We start from the raw sequence: 22,020 nt of genomic DNA, 5'->3' as shown, positions 1-22,020 counted from the left end.
TAAACAATACTGGTCCAAGTAGTGACCCCTGGGGGACACCACTGGTTACAGGCCTCCAACTTTACCCTGCTCCATTAATCACAACCCTCTGAGTCCTGTCACGCAGCCAGCTCTCAATCCACCTCCCTGTCCCCTCATCTAGTCCACGCTTCCTCAGTTTCCTAAGGAGGATGTTATGAGAGACAGTGTCAAGGTAGATGACATCTGCTGCTCTGCCCCCATCCAGCCAACCAGTTATAACATCATAGAAGGCTATGAGATTGGTCAAGCATGATTTACCCTTGGTAAATCCATGCTGACCACTTCCAATAACTTCCTGCTCCTGAATGTGCTTGGATATGACATCCAGAATGAGTCGCTCCATTACCTTCCCAGGGATGGAGGTGAGACTAACTGATCTGTAGTTCCCTGGGTCCTCCTTCTTGCCCTTTTTGAAGACTGGAGTGATATTGGCCTTCCTTCAGTCCTCAGGCACCTCTCCTGTTCTCCATGACCTTTCAAAGATGATGGAGAGTGGCCAAGCAATAAATAACATCTGCCAGCTCTCTCAGCACTCGCGGGTGCATCTCATCAGGGCCCATGGACTTATGGGTGTCCAGTTTGGCCAAGTGGTCTCTAACCTGATCTTCCTCTACTGGGGAAAACTCTTCCTCCCTCCAGACCTTCCCCCTTGCCTCCAGGGCCGGGGATTCATGAGGGACAGCTTTAGCAGTGAAGACTGAAGCAAAGAAGGCATTCAGTAGCTCTGCCTTCTCTGTGTCTTCCACCGCTAGGGCGCCCATCTCATTCGTTAGTGGGCCTACGTTTTCCCTAATCTTCCTTTTTTCTACTGATATACTGAAAGAACCTCTTCTTGTTATCTTTAACCATGGTGGCCAGGATGAGTTCTGCTTGAGCTTTGGCCCTTCTAATTTTCGCCCCGCATAGCTTCACTACATCTTGGTATTTTTCATAAGTAGCCAAGCCCCTTTTCCAAAGATCATAAACTTTCCTTTTTTTCCTGAGGTCCAGCCACAGCTCTCTATTTAGCCAGGCTGGTGGTCTTCCCTGTCTGCTTGTTTTTTGGGATTTGGAGATGGCCTTCTCCTGTGCTTTTAAGAGTTCCTCCTTGAAGTAAGACCAGCCTTCCTGGGCACCTTTGCCCTTCAGGACTGTCCCCCAAGGACCATGCTGCTAAGCAAGCCAAAGTTCACCCTTCGTAAATCTAAGGGGGCAGTTCTGCTGGCTCCCCACCTTGCTTCACCAAGAATCGAGAATTCTATCATTTCATGGTCACTCTGCCCAAGGCGACCTCCAATCTTTACATCCCCTACAAGACCTTCTCTGTTAACAAATAGCAGGTCCAGCAGGGCACTTTCCCTAGTTGGCTCCCTCACCAGCTGTGTTAGGAAGTTGTCTTCCACACTCCAGGAACCTCCGGGACTGTTCCCTCTCTGCTGTGTTATATTTCCAGCAGGCATCTGGGAAGCTGAAGTCCCCCACAAGACAAGGGTGAGTGATCGCGAGACCTCTGCCAGCTGCTTATAGAATATTTCATCCACCTCTACATCCTGGTTGGGGGGGTCTATAACAAACTCCCACCACGATGTCTGGCTTATTGGCCTTCCCCTTGATTCTTATCCATAAACATTCAACAATGTCGTCATGTACATTGTTAAGTTCTTGGCATTCAAAACTGCCCCTGACATAGAGGGCCACCCCACCACCCCTCCTTCCTTGCCTGTCCCTTCTGAAGAGTTGGTAGCCATCAATCACCGCACTCCAGTTGTGCATGTCTTCCCACCGCGTTTCTGTGATGGCAACTATATCATAGTTTCTCTGCTGTACAATGGCCTCCAACTCTTCTTGTTTGTTGCCCATGCTGCATGCATTCGTATAGATGCACTTCAGCTGGGCTAATTGCCTTGCCAGTTTACTGGGGGGACAAGCCCTTATTCCCACCTGACCATGCTCAGATGTTTCTGTAGTTGCCAACCCATCACTACTCCTCATGTCTTTGCTAGCACATGGGTCATCATCTCCCACCTCCACTGTGACAACAGGCTGCAAGACCTTGCTAGCGCTTTTACCCGCCAGCACTGGCATTCTGCTCCCAGGCACCACTTTAGTTACACTGGTTACATCCCCGTCCCCCTTCAAACCTAGTTTAAAGCCCTTTCAATGAGTCCTGCTAACTCCTGTCCCAGAATCCTTCTTCCCCTTTGGCTTAGGCTTTCCCCACCTGTTGCCAGCATGCCTGGTGTCCTGTATATCAATCCATGGTCAAAGTAACCAAAGTTCTGCCGGTTGCACCAGTCTCTGAGCCATGAGTTAATCTGCTGACTCTTCCTGTTTATCCCCTCATCAATCCCTGCAACTGGTGGGATAGAGGAGAACACTACTTGTGCTCCTGATCCCTTAACCAGCCCTGCCAGGGCTCTGAAGTCACTCTTCATTGCCCTTAGACTTCTGGCAGCTGTCTCATGGTTACCTACTTGAAATATCAGCAGTGGATAATAATCTGAGGGCCGAACCAGGGTAGGGAGTTTCCTCCGTATATCCTTGATCCTGGCCCCAGGGAGGCCGCTGACTACTCTGTGGGATGGGTCTGGTTGACAGAGCGCCATAAGGTCTCCCCTCAGCCTGCTTTTCTCCAGGCTGAACAACCCCAGCTCCCTCAGCTGCTCCTCATCAGACTTGTTCTCCAGACTCCTCACCAGCTTCGTTGCCCTTCTCTGGACCCGCTCCAGCACCTCAATGTCTTTCTTGTAGTGAGGGGCCCAAAACTGAACACAGAAGTCGAGGTGAAGACTTTACTACCAACAAGCCTAAAGGAAGCATTCTGTTAAGAAACAGAACTTAAATTCTTAGAAGATAGTTGTGACAAAAATTTTCTAACATGAAATTGTAATGGTAAACCCTATTTTTTCTGCAGAGTTTAATTTCTAAGGCATTGTAAATGTCCTGGAATTTAGGTTTGTTGTTTATATTGTAAAATTCATCTAGTACTTGTATGTGATAATGCTTCAAATGACTGCTCACATCAGTTCCACTCCAGTTGTATGTGGGCTTTGTGTACACAACAGTTAATTCTTCTTTTAATATTAATGCCACTTGGCACTGCGGCTTCACCCGGCATGCCCTATCCACCACTGCAGCACAGCTGATTAGGGAAGGGATTAGCTTTCTCAGCTGCCTTTCTTCTTTTTGTTTGCCATCTATGTGTGTGAGACAGGTATAACGCCTGCTGTGCCTACATCAGTCCATTTTTCATCCTGTCTTAGCAAAAGTTTAATTAAAAACAGAATCGCTGTAAACTGTTTGCTTGCGCTTAGGATGATCTCTCATTTACTAGATGCTCTCCTTTCTCTGCCGTATTTTGAGAATTAGGAAGGTGTTCCATGAATCCAGCTGGTCAGACTCGGGAGCTAAGTGTCATCAGCATGTCTATAAAACGTTTGCATTCTGACAGCTCTTGGAATAGGAGGGAAGCTTTCTGAAGAGTTGGTGCAAACTGAATAGTATGAACTTTTATTTCCCCCACTGTCCTCATCGCCATCATTTTCTTCCACTGCCCAGAAGAAAACTTTTTGCATAAATTTAACTTCATTGGTTTCCTTGGACTTTACGTACATCGTTGGAATACATTCTAATATTATAACAAGCCAAAGAATTTGATGTGACCTTTTTTTTGCAGATATGTCCGTAATTAAGAAAATGTGAAAGCTTTTTGAACGAGCTTAAGCGTCTTTATTGGTCCTTCCATTGAACTCTCTCCTAGGTAGATGCCAGAAAAGTCTTCTTACCTTTTTGGGTCTTTTTTTTTTTTTTTCCTTTTTTTGTCTTTTCTTTCCTTTGGAGCTTTCAAATAGGAACTGCGTATCTTCCTTAGGCCTTGAAACATCAGGTTTATACTTAAAGGTTGAAAGTTTGGAGGTTGTGTAGTCTCTTAAGCTATCTGTGTGTTAACTTCAGTTAAGAAATACTATATTTTCATTCCTTTTCATATTAAAACTCCTGAACCATCTCACATCTTTCCATAAGAAGCCCGCCTTTTAGGGATCGTAATTCTTTCAGATTCATAGGCCTTTCTAGATGACTGCTTTGTATTTTCTAGAATTTGTGACTGGCAGTCTATACGTAATATTGCACATAGACGTATTTGCTTATGAGACCTCAGTTAGACAGTTTTCAGTTCCCAGTCACAGAAGTGCTCTACAATGTGGATAGGATGTAGAGCATACTCTGTTCCAGCTCCATGGCATTTACAGCTATACTGTAGGAATAAATTTCACCTAAGGTTTTGTCCACATAAGGTTGGAGTGTGGGGGTGGTTATTATTTCTTGAGACTTGCTACTGAGCATCTAGGAAGGATCCCATTAGATGTTGTGCCAGAGGATCTTCCAGAGTACTCAGATACCACCTTCTTTCCGATCAGGCATTATTTTAAAATGCAAACCATTTTATAGCCTTTATAAAGATGAAATAGCTAGAAAGTTTTAAAATTATTCTTGTTTGAGTGTCATCTTAGAATAGGACTTCAGTCTTCAAATTCTGGCTTCAAACCTCTATGTATTAATCAAAGTAAAACATGCTTGGATTAAAAAAAAAAATAAATCTTAGAATAGTTTTCTTGGTTTTGTTTTTAAGCTATCTTACCCTATCTGCTTGCTTTTCCTGCTTATTCATATAAGAGTTTGACTGGCAAAGGAGTTGGGTTGAGATGGAAATGACTAAATTTCTTTATATTCTCTGCTAGGATGGTTAGGAGGGATTTGGGAACTGTCCCAGCAGATGCTGCTGTTCAGAAAGAACCTGCTGATACATGAAATGCATGAGCACTTAGAGTGGAATCTTAAAGAGCTGCAGCTGCTATAGAGTAAATAGACGTTTTTGATCACTTTTAGAAGTTACTCCGCTAAAAATAGTGAAACGTAATCAATTGATACTTTAGACATCTCAAAGAGTTGCTCTCTTTTTTTTTTTTTTTATTTTTAATTTTGTAGTAAACCAAGCTGGAGAGACGGCTCTGGACACAGCAAAAAGAGTGAAAGCTGTCCAGTGCGAAGAACTGGTAAGAACTGGGGTTAAAAAGGCTGGAGGGGGGAGGAAGATTACCTCCTTAAAGATGGGATCTACTTAGAATATCATTACCACTGTATCTCAAATTTGATATTGTTGGCAGCTGGCTGTATGCTGGTCTGAAGGCCCAACCATAGATGAATATTTTCTAGCTTCAAAACACAGCAGTGATTTTCTTTGTGACGGTTTAAATAGAAGATCTTACTTCTATCAGAAGTACTTGGTGATTTTAACCTGCATATATGAAGAACTTAAATACTGGAGGGTCAGGTATTTGAATTCCAATTAATGCATCATTCTAGGAGATTTGGGCTTCATCACCTCAAAAGTTCTTCCAAGACGTTTCTATCAGCAGTACAAAACAACCCCGAAATACTAAGTCTGTCCAGACCATTGAGGTCTGGATCTTTGCGTGTCTTTTCCTGCTTTGGCTTTTCCAGTTTATTTAACTGGACAGATAGTTCAGAGATCGTGAAAGTCTTCTTACAAGGAGAATTTAAACAACTTGAAATTAAACCTCCTCAAAGGAGAAAGAAGCAAAAGTGTAATGTCTGGAAGTTAGGGTATCAAAAAATGTTAAACACCGGCTTCTGTGGGACTTTGTCCCTCTACTGAACATGGTCAGAGCAAAAACTTTCTGGAATTTTGAGAACGGATGAGTGATGTTAACAGATGCCACTTGAGAAAATTGTTGGACTTCAAGAAATAAAGGTGTTAAAGGATTTTCCCAGGTACTCTTCGGAAGCAGTTAGCCCGGAATAAGGATTCTACATGAGACTAACAACCTTGTTTGTTCTTAGTCCTCTAAAGTGCCTCTCACCAGCATTTAGTAGGCAAGTGAATTCAAGTACTAACAAGGAATTAAAAAGTCTCAGTAGTGTGACAGTTTCACATTCAAGACAAAACCAGAAGAATTTACAAAACAGTTGTCACTTGCTGCTTAATTCTATTTATCAGACTGGTTTTGCCTCATTTTGATGATCCAAGGAGGATATCTACTTTTTCTCTGCAGCTGGTAATTTTAATACCTTTCCTTTGACAATTGAAAGTTCTTGTCGTGTACTAATTAATTACTGCATAATCAAGAGATCTTGTCCTTCACGAACCAGAATGGTTTTCCGTATTTCTGGGGACGCAAGTCAACATTTTGCTGTGATTGATAAGGTGGTGCTCGTTATTGACTTCTCAATTACTCTCATCTCTGCTGTCTAAATCCGTTTCCAGTGTTTTGAGCATTCTGTCAGCTGAAAAACAGGTTATCTGTACGGCACACAATTGGTATGGATCGCTCTTTTCTTTGCAGTAGATATTTATTAAAGTAACATCTGCCATTAATGTGGACCAGCTGATTTTGTTGTAGAACAAACAGAAACAAGTGGATGTTATCAGTGATCCTATCTAGCAGTTAATCGTTTCAATTGTTGTAATCTCACTGATTATTTCAGTTAACTGTAATAGCGCACTTATGCCTTTTCTGGTTTGCTTCATTTTTGAAGAGGAAAATTATTTCTGCGTTTTTCTCAAAAGTGGCAATGAGATAAGGTTGAGAGTAAAAAAGAAATATGAGTGAGCATATTGTTTACCACGGGCAATAAAAAAGTACAAAATAAATATCTAGATGTTTGCGATACGGGAGATGTACTAAGCTAATTTCTGCTGCATAGCTGGAGTCTTAACTGTGTAATTAAATTCAATTTAAACTCAAGTGGGTTCATTAATACTTACGTAACAGGTTGAGAATACTTTATTTCTTCCAAAGTTTATTTTGAGAAGATGGTGAAATGCTCTCCTGAATCAGCTGGTACCACATAGACTCATTTCAAAGGATGTGAAGGAATAAATAATGATGGGAAATATAAGCACTGAAAAGGAGAATGTATCTCCTCGGAATAACCATGAATTGAAATTTTCTTTTTTTGCTGATCATTGAAGTAGTAGATTTTTAAAGAATGTGAATACGTTGTTTGGGCTGGCAAAGTAGAGGAATTTTGTGCTTAATACATACTGGCCTTATCCAGTGAGAGGGAAGGAAAATATTTAAATAAAGGATAAATACCTTTTATTTTGATTCCCACACAAGGACTGTGACTTTGGAGGGGTAATAGTTGTATGTATGAGCATTTATAAATAGGTTTTGCCTTTCCTTTTTGGAAAGGAGGCCTCCAGATGCATTCAGCTTTTGTGCAGATACCTTCTCTCTGTGTCACCTTCTCAAATGCTTGTCAAACATGGCAACCTCGGCCCATTTTGAGAAAATCTTCCCTTTTAGCTGTTTTCTGTACCTCGAATAAATGAAGGATGTTTGTGTGATTGCCCTGAAATGGTTTCTTTTTAATATCTGGAAAAGCTTTAAACTTCTAAATATTTCAGTTTACTACTTGTTTTCACAAAACTAAGTTCGTTGACACCAAAGGAACAGCAAGTATTTTAACAAGAATTGTTATTTCTTTCAGCTTTCTCAAGCCAAGGCAGGAAAGCTAAACCCACACGTCCATGTAGAGTATGAATGGAATCTTCGGCAGGAAGAAATTGATGAAAGCGATGATGACTTAGATGATAAGGTAAGGATGAATTACTGATACGGTTTTGCACTAAAACTGACAAAATTTCTGTGGAAGTGAATGGAAATTAGAGACCCACTTTAACCTTTTTATTTTTTTTCCTTACATATTTTTCTGGGGGAAGAAAAGCTGTTTTTGAGGCCTGTATTAAAGACTGCCAAAGTGCTTTTTGAATGCTCTTTGTCAACCCTAGTTATAATGGACTTGAGTTTCAGAAATTTTGCTTTGACTAGGCATACAATATAATATAAATCAGTAAATGTAGATTGCTTTGTTGTCATTTTATCCCCTTCTGAATTCTAGGTTGTTCATTTTTAGCTGGAGGAAATCCAAAGCTTACACACTTATTTTTTCCAGAAATGAATTAAAAGCCTAGCTATTGAATAAATAACTCTATTTTTCAAAAACTGTGCTGTGCACTTTATTCCTGATTAAAAAAAGAAGTAACGGAAAGAAAAAACTTGAGGGCATAGGATAATTGCCATCCTAGAACACATGAAAACTTAACCTCAGTGTCCTACTTTAGCAAGTCAGTTAATTACTCTGTGCTCTGTTTCGGTAATAAATGCGAATACACCTCTCCTATTTTATATGGGTACTGTAGAAAGAAATGTGGTCAACTTTTCATTTTCTGTGACGCTTGGGACTGAAAAATTCAGAAACCGAAATAATTTACATGTCCTCAAGGACGGTGGAGAACAAAATGATTATCTGTGCAAGGAGCCTCGAGAGGATGACTAATGCTGTATGGGAGATAATAGCCTGCCTGAACCAGAGCTGCAGTGAAACAGATCGTGCTCCATATGCAGCTATTAATATACAGCAGTCAAAAATTGCCATGCAAAATTTCTTCAAGGAGCAATTATATGTATGTTTTAAAAGAAGAGACGTAGCACTGAATATATTGCTGGTTCAGTCAACAAATAAACCTGATGTGTCAGAAATGGTTATTTTATTTTTAATATGCATCAGTGGGGTAATATACTTGATCTTTGAGGACAACTGTCTGATCTGAGTAAAGAGGTATTTGAACTGAAAATTGCTCTTATGTTCTAAAAACTTTACTAGGCTTCTACTAATATATTCTTTAGTATATTATTGTGTGTCTGCTGCTTAAAGAATAAATCTTACTTTGTGTACGTAATGATTTGTTGATGCTAAAATATTTTTTTCAGTTAGAGGACAGGATCTTTCAGGTAGGATCATTGAGAAAGGAAGGAATGAGGGCTTATTTGTCCAATAAAGAAAGAAATTATGCTTGTGTTCACTATATTCTGTTATGTTCTTTCCCAAACATATTAACGATATTCAGTATTTAGACAGCTGTTGAATATATTTGTTTTTCTGTTCACAGCCTAGTCCTATAAAAAAAGAAAGATCTCCAAGACCCCAAAGCTTTTGTCACTCTTCGAGCATTTCTCCCCAAGACAAATTGACTCATCCTGCATTTAGCACTCCTAGAGACAAGCAAAGACTCTCCTACGGAGCTTTTACCAATCAGATCTTTGCTTCTACAAGCACAGATTCACCCACCTCTCCAACTGCAGACGCTCCTCCTCTCCCTCCTAGAAATGCTGGCAAAGGTAAGTCTGTCTTCGAACTACGCTGGCAAGCAGTAGTTTTTCCACAGTTGTCCTGCCTTTGACCAGGTGCATTGCAGTGTTTCAGGATGTAGCGTGTTTTTCATATTACATTGATGTAATGATGGTTAAATGGTACAATGCATGTTCAGAACTTACAAAAAGGGGACACGCACACACTTTGTAATGGACTCATTCGTAACAGTGTATATGAATGGGTGGAAAAACAAAGTAATACTCTGCTAAATTAAAGTTGGTTTATTTTATGTAGAAGTGCTGTTCATATTCTGCAAAAGCATTTTTAAGCATTTACAGTTGCTGTCGCAGTTTAACCCCAGCCGGCAGCTAGGACAGTGCAACCACTCGTGCAGTTCTCCCCCTTCCCCTAGAAGGGCAAGGAGAAGAGGGAAGAAAGGAAGGGAAAGGGAAAGGGAAAAAAAAAAACTCGTGGGCTGAAATAAAGACAGTTTAGCAGAACAAGAACAGAAAATGAAAATGAAAAAGAAAATAAAAAATAATGATATGACACAAGTCACCCTCAGCACTCGGTGAATTAGTACCTTCCTGAGCAGCAATGGTGAGTACCCGCCCCCCGGCCAACCTCATTTATATACTGAGCGTGGCGTCTGTGGTATTGAATACTCCATTCGGCATTCCATCATTCTGTCTAAGCTCCTTCTCAGCCCCTATGGGAAGCTGAAGAAAGTCCTTGAAAAATATAAACACCACCTGGCAACAACTAAACCAATATGCATTATTGACATTCCTTTCATACCAAATCTGAAACCACTAGAAAGAAAATTAACTTTGTCACAGCTGAAACCAGGACAGTCACAAAAACACAAGTGTTTTAGAAAAAGGCTGATGGTGCATAGTGGTATACGATGGTGTGCTGTGTAGTGTCTGGCAGAGAGCGCGAAGAAACAAAGCTTTGGAGGAGAGGAGGTCTAAGAAAACTCCCTCTCCTTGCAGTCAGACAGTGTGGAAAAGTAAAATTCCAGAATGACCTGTGAAGTGCTGAGCAGGTTGGTGTTAAAGTTCCCTCCCTCTCAGTGCATCAACACTCTCCTCTTCCATTTTGGTGAGTGCTAGAGGGGTGTAAAGAAAGGCAGAGAAAATACCAAGCCTATTGCCAGTAGTCACGGACTGAAGAGCTAAACTAAACATTGCCCATTCTTCCCTGAGTGAAACAACCATTTTGCTTCTGTAGAATTCTCCATCAGGAAGCTTTGTGCTACAGGTCTGCAGTCTGCATTTAGTTGAACCGAATGAGATGCTGCTGCTGCTTAATAATAGCAGTGACACTCAGTATTACTTGAAAGGGCAGAGAACTTATTTCCATATGAAACTTAGTCTTGCAGCTGTAGTGGATGGTGTCTCTTTGACCTAGATAGCTATAAACTTCAAGTTTAGAGGATGTATTTATGGAACAAAACCTGCTACTTTACTATAATGTGTGCAAAGCTACTTTTTAGAAAGAAAAATACCCTTTGTCTTTTCCCTTTTTTTACGTATTTAATTTAGAAATAGACAAATTGTGGTTTTACGGTAGACTTGTCAGAGAACATTTTAGTTGTGGTGAACTGTATACATATATACTATATATATGTACACTATATACTATACTATACGGTAGAGTTTAAGGCTTCAGCAGTTATGCTGATGCTCCCTATTGTTAGCACTGCTATAACTTCATACTTCATTTTCTCAACCGGTAGTTAACTTTCTTTAAAAAAAAAAAAAAAACCAAAACAAAAAACGCTCTCACTAAAATGTGAAAGAGTAAAAGGGACAGAAGAGAGTGTGTTGGCATCAGATGTCTGCTTTACACAGTTCAGATGCTGTGCTTAAGAACTACTGTTCCACCATCAGTCTTTGTCATGCACTGGCAACTTTCAAATGAATCCCTTGGCTCTCCTTTTAAACAGGTTTGTTTTCCATTAAGAGGCAAAGGAATTTTGCCAGGGTATGCATTTTTCACATGAGATTTCATAATCGAGGTTTCTTTCTATCAGTTTCACTGGGGACTCATTTGTATTCCTTGTAACTTCTTTGACTTTCACATTGGCATTACAAGACTCTTAACTTCTTCCTTCCTCTCCCCCATCTTTTTTACATGCACGGTCTAACAGTCTGCTACTGATTGTCCATTGTCAGACACAGTGTACTGGCTTAGATGTTCCTTCAGTCTGACCTAGGGTAACGTTTTTTTTGTCGTAAAGTTATAAGACTTGGAAACTAATGCTGAATCCCATTTCCTTAAGAAGGTTAAGGAGCTTGTGGTTTGTATCTCTCTGTACACTGTTTAGTACGTTGTCAGCTTTCAATGGGCTATAATGAACATTATTTCTTTGTCATTATATAGTGTAGCTCTCATACGGACTTATTCAGAAAATTGTCTTTTTCTCCAGGAAGCGGAATATTTACATGCATATTTAATTCTAAGTATGTATTCAAGGTTCAGAATGTTAGATGTTTTCCTAGGTGTTCCTGCAAACTCCCAGACGAGCGAATCAACACAACACCAAAGCTACTTGGAAAGAAATGAAGCGTTGAGTTCTTGTGTGTTTTCTTGTCAAAGATTATGCAAAAGAAATCCTCGTTTATACTACAACCAAATAGTATCGTATTATCACAAATTCCAGAGAACTATTGCCTTCTAACGATAATAGTAACATTGATTACTTCATCAGAGTGGAAAATGCCAGATTGATGGTGTAAGTCAGAGAGGAAGGTTGACTGGAACTACTGTTATGTTAAAGTTACAAGGTTTCTCTGCTTCAAACGTGCCAAAATTTTACAGTCTGTGAGTGACGCTGGGTTTTTTTGTTGTTTTCCATTCAATAATATCGTGAAGTATTTAATCAGTTTTAGAAGTTGCCATTAAATCCATGCCTGTGTTACAGGAATGATTTAACAGACTCAAAATGCCAGGGGAACAAAGTGACAAATACATAGAACGTTCTCCAGTGTGGAAAAGTCACTCTAGAAGCATCGCTGCACTTCATTGTAAACTGTGCTACACCTTGTTATCTCCCCCCACCCCTTCCAGCTCCCAAACAGAACGTTTAACAGAAAAAGAAGCAGAGATTCTCTGCTTCCATAAGACAGTGGTGACACATCTTAATTTTGAAACAGTCTGAGATAATTTTGTTTATGTAGGAAAAAATAATCCTTTAGAATTTATATTCTCTTTTGAGATTAGTAGTAGTAGAGTATATCCCTTATGTCAAAGTTTAACATACAGGCTTACTTACCAAATGCTATTTTTTGTTAGAAAAGTTAATTTTAATAGCTATCTATCTTCAGGGCTCAGTGTTGGGACCATTTCTGTTTAACATCTTTATTGATGACCTTGATAAGGACATAGAGTGTATCATCAGCAAGTTTGCAGATGACACGAAGCTAAGCGGGAGTGTTGATCTGCATGAGGATAGGGAGGCTCTACAGAGAGACTTGGATGGATTGGACCGATGGGCCAGTGCTAACGGTATGAGCTTCAACAAGGCCAAGTGCCGGGTCCTGCACTTGGGCCACAACAACCCCATGCAGCGCTACAGGCTTGGGGAAGTGTGGCTGGAGAGCTGCCTGGCAGAAAAGGACCTGGGGGTTCTAATTGACAAGCGGCTGAACATGAGCCAGCAGTGTGCCCAGGTGGCCAAGAGGGCCAATGGCATCCTGGGTTGTATTAGAACTAGTGTGACCAGCAGAAGGAGGGAGGTGATTGTCCCCCTGTACTCAGCACTGGTGAGGCCACACCTTGAGTCTTGTGTCCAGTTCTGGGCACCCCAATACGAGAGAGATATCGAGGTGCTGGAGCGAGTGCAGAGGAGGGCAACGAAGCTGGTGAAGGGCCTGGAGAATAAATCTTATGGGGAGCGATTGAAGGAGCTGGGACTGTTTAGTCTGAGGAAGAGGAGGCTGAGGGGAGACCTCATCACTCTCTACAACTACTTGAAAGGACATTGTAGAGAGGTTGGTGCTGGTCTCTTCTCTCAGGTAATTAGCGATAGAACAAGAGGGAATGGGTTCAAGCTGCAGCAGGGTAGGTTTAGGCTGGACATTAGGAAAAAATTCTTCACAGAAAGAGTGGTCAGACACTGGGAGGTGGTGGAGTCACCATCCCTGAATGTGTTTGAGAGTCGTTTAGATGTGGTGTTAAGGGATATGGTGTAGGGGAGAACTTTGTAGAGTGGGATTGACGGTTGGACTCGATGACCCCAAGGGTCTTTTCCAACCTAAATGTTTCTATGATCAATTTGATTTAAGATTATATGAAAACATAGTATTATGTTTTGCGCTAAGTTTCGTTAATAGCAAAAGTGAGAAAAGCACTGAATCTGTAATTAAATTTAAAGCTTACCTTCTGTCCCCAAACGTAATCTGATATTTGTCCCTGCTCTGCTGAGAGGCCCCAGTAGATCCCATGGGACCCTGCTGGAACATGGAGACGGTCTGCAGCGAGCGGATAGCTGGTGGGATCCATATGTTAGAAGGAGGCCGAGGTTTTTTAAAGTTTCACAGAATCATGGAATGATAGGGGTTGGAAAGGGACCTCTGGAGATCATCTAGTCCAACCCCCCTGCCAGAGCAGGGTCACCCAGAGCAGGTTGCACAGGAACGCGTCCAGGCAGGTTTTGAATGTCTCCAGAGTTGGAGACTCCACCACCTCTCTGGGCAGCCTGTTCCATGATGTTTTATATCCTTTGAGACATACAGATTAAATATGCAACGTTGCTTGGAAAATAGTTAACAAACCCACCTCCCTTTAGTCCTCTGTAAGCTGGCTTCATTCAACTGTGAAGTTCCTTGGTAGCAAGGTGCCGTGGTGTTTGTTAAGGTGCCACAGTGGACTGGATGCCATTAAGTCTGAGCTTTGTGTTGGGGCAAGAAGGTAAGTTTAGAGCAATTTGCATAATGCACATCACTCTTGCCCATGGCTTTTAATGGATATGGTGTCTAAAAATTAGTTTGATTAATAGTGAAAATTGTGTAAGTACAATTGTTGGAGTACGTGTATATGGGGATCTTTTTTAAGTTTCCCCATATATCATTATAATGTAAGTTCAGATTTTCCAGTTTGATAACTTTGCAAAATTTGATAAAAATGCTGGAGCAAGATTTCTCTTTGGGGTTTTTTTTAACGTTCACAAAGCAGATAGCGGTAATGATTTTTAAGTTACTACTATTCCTTTAGTATTTGCCATCAGTTCTGAAGTTAAAGGTTCCTGCAACAACAGAGTGGAAGATGTGCCTGTGTATCAGCTGTCTCTCTGCAAAGGCTGGTGAGCGAGCCTGAACCGACAACAAATATTGGCTAAGGCACTGTTACTCTGCACTTAAACCAGCTCTTTTGTGGATTCATCTTACTTTCTGCCATCTCTGCTACAGCTTTAGTTAATCTTAATAGAATGAGAAGTCCAGAATACTTTTACAGAGTAGGGTCGCTGCGTCAGCCGACCACTGTATGCCTTTTCCAGTACTTTATCTAACCATAGTCAGGTTCAGCTTCACTTGTGTTGTCAGTCAAGTCTTTATAGTCTGTAACATTCTGAAAATGATCTTTTTCATTAATCGTTTCAGCTTACACCTGCGTTACAGCTCCAGACATCTACCAGGTCTTCTGTCTGTTTTACAAAAAGTTTTTTTTTTTGTTTTTTTTTTTTTTTTTTAAAAAATCCACATTTAAGTACTTGGATGTCTCAGCACAGTAGGTAAATAAACTTTTGCAGAACCTTAATTGCAAAACCAATGTGAGGGCAAGGTTGGTAATTAGTTTTGTAGAAGTGTTAGGCAATCTGCGCCAGTGGAAAGCTAATTGATTTTTAATGGATCTACCTATTTCTCTCATATGGGAGAGGTCAGGGATCAATTTTGTGTCATGAAGTTACATTTGGAACCTCAATACTTACAAGTTTGCATATTTTACGCTCTCTTGCACAGCTGTAATCTTAGGTGCGTAAACCCAAAAGCACTTCCTTCGTGGGGTTCCAGTCCACTGCTGCTGCAGGCACCAGGTCCTATAATCCGCTTCTTCACTTATCGGACTCAATTTCTAACCAAATTAGCTTATTTGCGTTTACTAGTAACTTCTAAAAGTTGTCTGACAGCATTCCTCACAGGATTAGAAATCTTCTCAAGTCCTCTAAATTACTTTGTTCACGTATCAACATTGTCGTTTAGCGTCGGTGAGGTTTCTGTCCTTGGTGTCTGTATGAAGGCCCTGCCTGGAGAGCGATCCTACAGGTCTCCATTTCTGTTTTCAGAACAGAAATGTTCTGAAAACATTCTGTTTTCAGAAATGGAAACCTGTAGGATATTTCAAGCATATTTCACTTCTTCTGATAGAAGAGTATTTTTCTTCTCCTATCATTTAAGTTGTCCTTTTCATGATACTAGCCCTTCTCTGTGCCTTTGCTGTTCAAATCAGCTTTCTTAAATGTGACGGGAGGTGTAGGGACAGCATTAAAACCTTGCTGTTTCTGCTGGAAATACCACATCAAAACATTTTTTCATCTTATTTATATTTTTTTCATGATTGCACTATACGATGGCGTATGAGGCATTACACAGGTAGTCTCTACAACCATTTTCAACCAGAGTCCCTAATTTATTTAAGGTACAAATGCTTTCTTAGTCTAGAATTTTAACTTTGTAGGTACTGTTGTATTTAATCTCATTTCTGTTACCTCAGCCTTTGAGGTCATCCAGTTTCTTCTGTTTATTTTGAATGCTTTCAGGATTCTACAGCTCTCCTGCATACGTTTAAAGACTTATTTTTTCAAATATTCTTATAAATGTGTTGTACATTTTGGTTAAATAATACTAGTTATCCCACTCAAATTCTATTTTTTAGTACCAAAACTGGAAGGGAAAACTGACAACTATTGATTTCATGTGCGTTTTTTATATCTCTGCATCAACCCAAAACACAACATTCTTTAATATAAATTTTGGCTCTTTTTTTTTTTTCTTTTTAAACAGGGCTTTTTTTTTAGCATTAATTATAGAATTCAGATGCTAATGTTGAATCAATGTACAGTCTTAGCTTTCCTGTTCAGTGTGATTGTGATAATTTTTTCTTTAATTATGGTCTTATTTTTAGTACTGAACATGTATGACCTGAAGTAAGCCAAACCGAAGAAGACTTCTAGTAATATCTCTGCAAAAATTTCACTCATAAGAACCTTAAAAATAAATGTAACAACACTTGTTGATGAAAATACTGTTTTTAATATAAACTTACTTTCCTTTGCAGTACCCGTTCTGCCATTAACTGGAATACTGGTTAATCCATCTCTCTCATTAAGTGGTAAAAAAGAAATCCAAATACGAGGTTTTTGCACTCTAAACCCACCATTTCTTGTGTGGATGCTTTGCATGGTTACACAAATGAATAGATACTATGCTAACTGCACAAAAGCTGAAGGGCAATGCACTACTAATTGCAGACCTTTTCCAGTTTTTTGGGTTTTTTTGCTTGTGTGAGGAAAATGATTTATGTGAAAAGTGAACTTTGCAGCTGTGTGAGAAATCATCATTAAGGTGACAGTGGAGAAGAAATGGTTGGCTTACTTGCTGCCTGGTTAGAATCACAGAATATCTTTGCTCTGGAAAAATCACTGCTCTGATTATTACTTAGAAATATCTGGCTAGCCTTGCATAGGCAAAAATACCATGTCAGATTTTTTTTGGTATTTTTGTATATATGTATGTAATACAAGTATTTTATAATACTTTTTCTGACACTTCGTACATCATCAGATCTTTGTATTATTCCAGTAGGTGTTCCCATAAACTGATTTAGCTTCCAGAATGTTTCCCACGTTTGCTTTATTCAAAGAGTTATGTGACTTTATACCTCTTTCTCAAAAGGTCTTTTGACGTTTTCCTTTATTTTGTGTTTATTTCAAAGTAAGTTATTTTGCATTTCAGCCATCTAATCATTATTGTATCACTTCTAAATTAATTTTTATTCCTTCCATGAAATTAATATGGGAGCAAATGTTAGGAGTCTGACAAGGTGCGCTGTTTTTAATACCGTAACACCTTTTCCCTGTAACTGCGCTATGCCACATGAACTTTTGAAAGCTGCAAAGTGATGTTTTCTACTCCTCTGTGATGTCTGGAGATATACTGCTAGTGTGAAATATAAAATATGTATAGTATTTCAATGCATTTCCTCCACTTCCACCCCCCGACTCCTCGTAAGCCAAGTTTGGACTCTCTGTCCCTTGGCGCCCGTGTGGCGTCGGGTGGCCGGGCTGCGGCGCGGGACGGACAGGGGACGCTTAGGTGGTGGTAGGACAGAACCTCTGCGGGGCGGCCGCTCCCGCTTGCAGACATTTTGGAGGTAACTCCTTTTAGAGATATCAAGGCAAGAAAAAAACAAAACGAAACACTACCCTGACATACTGTGTATGTTTTATATACACTTTTAAAATAATTTTACTGTGAAGAGTGGATATTGAATTTTCCTTTCTCCCTCGCCGCACCTAGATATACTCTGAGGTACGGTTTATAGAACAACCTTTGATTCATGTTTATTCAAGCAAACTAAAGAATTTCTAACTTGCAGAAGTCCAGGGGATTGCCAGTCAAAACTTAGCATGAGAAAAGTTTTTTATTTTTGCTGGCAGGAACATTTCAGTGCATGGTTTAAATTAGCTTGCTTTCTTAAGCTCATAGAAGAAATTTGAGAAAGGATACAAATTGGGGAACAGTCTTATTAATTTGCACTAGCATTTGACTGCTTGTCAGTTAACGGTTTTGTGAACTTGGAAGTAAATTGAGAAGAGCAATCACAAAATATATAATTTGATTTACAAGAGTAAGCAATCAATGGAAAACGAGGCCCAAAGTACCTGCTGGGGCTGTGGGTGAGAGGTTCTGCTGAGCAGCAAAAGGCCTTCCAGGCTTGAATCTGGAAGAGAATCATTAACTCGTTATGGGCAGTTTTATTAATTTTTTATTTGGGGTTAAGAAGAAAGAGGGACATCACCCGCTGAAAATATCTGGCAAACGTACACATGCTTATAGGATAATTGAAGTTATTTTTTTCAACGTTTAGTGTTTTCACCTAAGGAATTTTAGCAAAGATTGTCCTTCACTGATTTTAATATTTTTATGATATATAGTAATTTATGAAGAAAGGCTGACTTTGGTAATTTTCAGTTTACCTATAGAGACTGGTAATAAATATTTTTAAAGAGGCAGCTCTAGTTCTATGTGCAGGTTATGGTATGTGCTGATTAACAAAATGAAGATTTTGCTGAAATACTGTTCAAATAAGTTTTTCAAAAACAGGCCAGTAGGTTCTATAGTGCTGCCAAGTGTCTGACGATAGACTTCAAATGTCAGGTATGAATAAACTTTGCATTTAAAACTTTATGTCAAATTTCTGCATTTATCCAGAGTCTGTGGTGGCAAAGCTCTCTTACATGCAAAACTCAAACCCCAACAACAAAACCCTTAAAGTTATTCTAACCTAATATAGAACTAATTTAGATAAGTGTGACGAGTAATTTCTTTTGGCGGTAATGGCAGCTGACTTGAGCAGTTGTCCCCTTGCTGCCCGTTTGTGCCCTGCACCTCCTGCCCCCTTGAGCCACTTACTAAAGACATTTTTGAAGGTGAACGGTGAAGCTGATTAGGAAAAACTCTTGCCTTCCCTCTGGGTTATTTTGTCTTTTAATCTGTATCTGTTCCCATATCCTGGAAAACACGCGTTGTGTTGAATAATACTTGTGCCAGCATTGATGCAGGGGGAAATAAAGGGTTTAAGGGGTGACTGCATAAGCTCTTATAAGCAGTGCTGCTATTAAGTACCTAATCTCAGCCTCAGAAAGGGCTTTTCTGATGTTCATTTTATACACACTGCATACGACAATTTACATTGCTCTAAAAATGCATATTCTGATGTATTTAAAGCACGGAAAAAGGGAAAATAACTGCAGGAAAACTTATTAGGCTTACAATCCCATTTTCAAAATGCGAAGAAAATGTGTAGATAGATTTCTATTCTCCCCCTCCAATTTTATTAACAGAATTCGTATGGGATGATCTGGAGGGGAAAAAACCCATAGAAATCTATGTCATTCCAGTATAAAGTAATAGTCATTTTAATCCCAAATGCTAAATATTACTTAATTTTAAGATTTCATGCTTGCCTTTAAAAAAAAAAAAAAAAAAAAACCAAACAAACAAAAAACCAATGCCTAAAATTAGAAATCCTGGAATGATTAATCCTGTATTTTTTAAACATAAGTACACGTGTCATTCTATTGTCAAGTTGCTTATATTCCCACAGCTAAGATGGTTAAAAATGTGGTGAGCGTGTCGTTTAATCTAAACAGTGTTTTGGCATGGCTTGTCTTTTCATTTTAGTCTTTTGCTGCACTTCGCTGTGGGTCTGACTGTGAATTTTTCGGTGCTGCTTTGACGTTTCTGCACATGTATTTGTAAGAAGATTGTTTGTTATTTTGCAGGCCCACCTTCAACCCTCCCTCTAAGCACTCAAACCTCTAGTGGCAGCTCCACTCTTTCCAAGAAGAGACCACCTCCCCCACCCCCAGGACACAAAAGAACCCTCTCTGACCCACCAAGCCCACTACCTCATGGACCCCAGAATAAGGGCCCAATTCCTTGGGGTGAGTTTTGAAACGCAAACCAAAAGGGCAGGGGAAAGCCTTTTATGATGGATGCTATATGATCTTTGATTTCTTGTACCTGGTGCTTGCTTTCCAATGGTTGCGGCTTGATGTAACGTCAGCTCAGATAAACCAGCAGTTCTGTCACTCGAGCTTCCAGGCTTCTGTGGCTGAGTCTCACTTGAGAAAACTGAAAATATTCCACGCTCCCCTGGGGCCCAGTTCAGTCTCCTCTGCCGCCTCCTTCTCCTCTCTCTACCTGAGCTGCCCAGGCTGCCCTCACCCCTCATCCTCTGCATCTGCTCCGCATCTGCATCCTCACCCTGCTCCTGCTCTGCCCGGCTTCTCTGTCTCAAAGGGTCTTGGGTTGGGGCAGAGAGACCTCCACGAGTCCGTGCCGTTCTCCTGCTTGCCAGAAGAGCTTGTTTCCTCGGGCTCTGTGCCAGATCCCTCCTGTCAAGTGTTCACACCTCGCTGGTGGGGATGTGTTGTCTTGGTATGCTTTCAGGTTTTGTGGTGGTGTCTGTACCTACACAAAGACTGATGGGTTTGCATCCTTCTACCTGCAGAATTTATACAGAAACAGCATTTATTTCTATTACTTTTTCTTTTTTTTTTTTTTTAAACAGGATACCTTTCTGACAGAAGTTTTTCAGAAACTATTTTCCAGACTACTCAAATTCTTCCTCTTTTCATAAACATTGCTCTATGCAGTCAGCTTCTCCCGGTAGCTATAAATCTCAGGCCCTTGTAATTTTATATAATTTAAGTTGTGGTGGCAGGATTTCCATAAATCTGTAAACTTTTGAGCTGGAATCCAATGCTTACATAGGGGCGTCATCCATACACTACTTTTATCCTAGAAGTATCCTCTCTCTGTCCTAATATAAACACAAAATTACAAGCCTAAAAAAAAAAAAATGGCAAGCTTAAAAGCACCATTTTTTTTCAGCAAATGGAGTTAAATGTGGTAAATCATGGCACACTCGTGTAGCATATGTAATTTAATCTAGTATTTAATGTGAAGAGAAGTACAGAATCCAATAAAAACAAAAATCTATTTCTCAAGAAATACAAATAACGGCAGTCTTTTCAATTCTCTACTTTTCAGATGTCTGGGACATGGAAAATTGTTTCTAGAGTCTAACAGCCCTGGACTATTTCGGAGGTAGTAAAGACTTTTTGAAGAGCTTGGACTTTAAAAAATTTAAAAAGCCCAAATATTTAAGTCCAAAACAGCACCTAATATATGATATACTGGAATACTATATAATGTGTAATGCTATTAGAATGAAAAGTGTGGTAGGAACAGCTGCTAAGCTGGTGCCAGCTTTTCTTTAAAAATACTAGACAACAGATGAAGGAAAAGGAAAATCTGGGAAAGGTGCAGGCGTGGAGCTGGAGATGAAGATGTTACAGCAGCAGAATAGTGTTCCACAGCAGGGCCGGAGGAGAACACTGCTAATTCTGTCTCTTTTCTGCTCTACAGCGCATCCTAAACTTCAGTAGATGGAAGAGGGGCTTTTTCTCCCTTTTTCTTAGCTGAGATCTGTGCAAAAACTTGTTTCAAAGTCCATTTGGATTTTAAGCAAGTATTAAGTTTTGTGTTTATAAAAGAGGGACTTTCTTGTATGTGCCTTTGTGTTTTGGGTTTAAGAATATGGTCGGATGTTCACTGCTTTCCCTTTCAGAAGCTTTTTTTCTGTGTTGTTGAATTTCTTGTTACGTTGAATTTCAGCATTTGTTTTCTAATCTGTGCGTTGATGGAAGTATCAAGCAGAGCAATCCTTAGCTTATGTCTAAGCAAATTAAGTTACTATTCAAAGATGTTCTAAAAATGTCGTTTAGATTATTTTGGATTTCCATAGCAACCATGAGATATTTTTCCTTGCTTTATCTCCATAGGATCTACATGTGAAGTGTTTGCTGTTTGTTTTGCCTTTATTTTTTTTTTTCACTTTTAAATATACACATATTTTTAGCAAGGCTCAGCATGAGCCTTTTCTGCTGTTTCATTTAGACTTCAATGCACTAAGAATGGTATCTAGGCAGATATGTCATTCTTTTGCATGGGAAGTATTTGGTGTTCTCGGATCATTAAATGTTACTTTACATCTATTTCAGTGATAAAATTTACTGATGGTTGTTGAAGCTGGTTCTAAGATTGT

At 39.8% G+C, this 22,020-nt stretch overlaps 1 protein-coding gene across 8 annotated transcripts in view; it reads left to right on the top strand.

The window, feature by feature from the left end:
* Window positions 1-22,020, top strand: part of ASAP1 (ArfGAP with SH3 domain, ankyrin repeat and PH domain 1) — a 193,813-nt gene that overhangs the window by 156,717 nt on the left and 15,076 nt on the right. For 7 of the 8 annotated variants that reach the window (XM_074577825.1, XM_074577829.1, XM_074577828.1 and 4 more), the window contains 4 exons: window positions 4,987-5,054; window positions 7,516-7,623; window positions 8,978-9,206; window positions 19,691-19,852. In XM_074577825.1, the coding sequence (XP_074433926.1) occupies window positions 4,987-5,054; window positions 7,516-7,623; window positions 8,978-9,206; window positions 19,691-19,852 (567 nt within the window). The remainder of the gene's footprint in view (window positions 1-4,986; window positions 5,055-7,515; window positions 7,624-8,977; window positions 9,207-19,690; window positions 19,853-22,020) is intronic. The other variant, XM_074577833.1, reaches the window with a different exon arrangement.

This window comes from Larus michahellis, chromosome 2 (genome assembly GCF_964199755.1).
Source record: "Larus michahellis chromosome 2, bLarMic1.1, whole genome shotgun sequence".
NCBI lineage: Eukaryota > Metazoa > Chordata > Aves > Charadriiformes > Laridae > Larus > Larus michahellis.
Note: the sequence above shows the minus strand (reverse complement) of the source record. Positions and strands in the feature narration are given on the sequence as shown.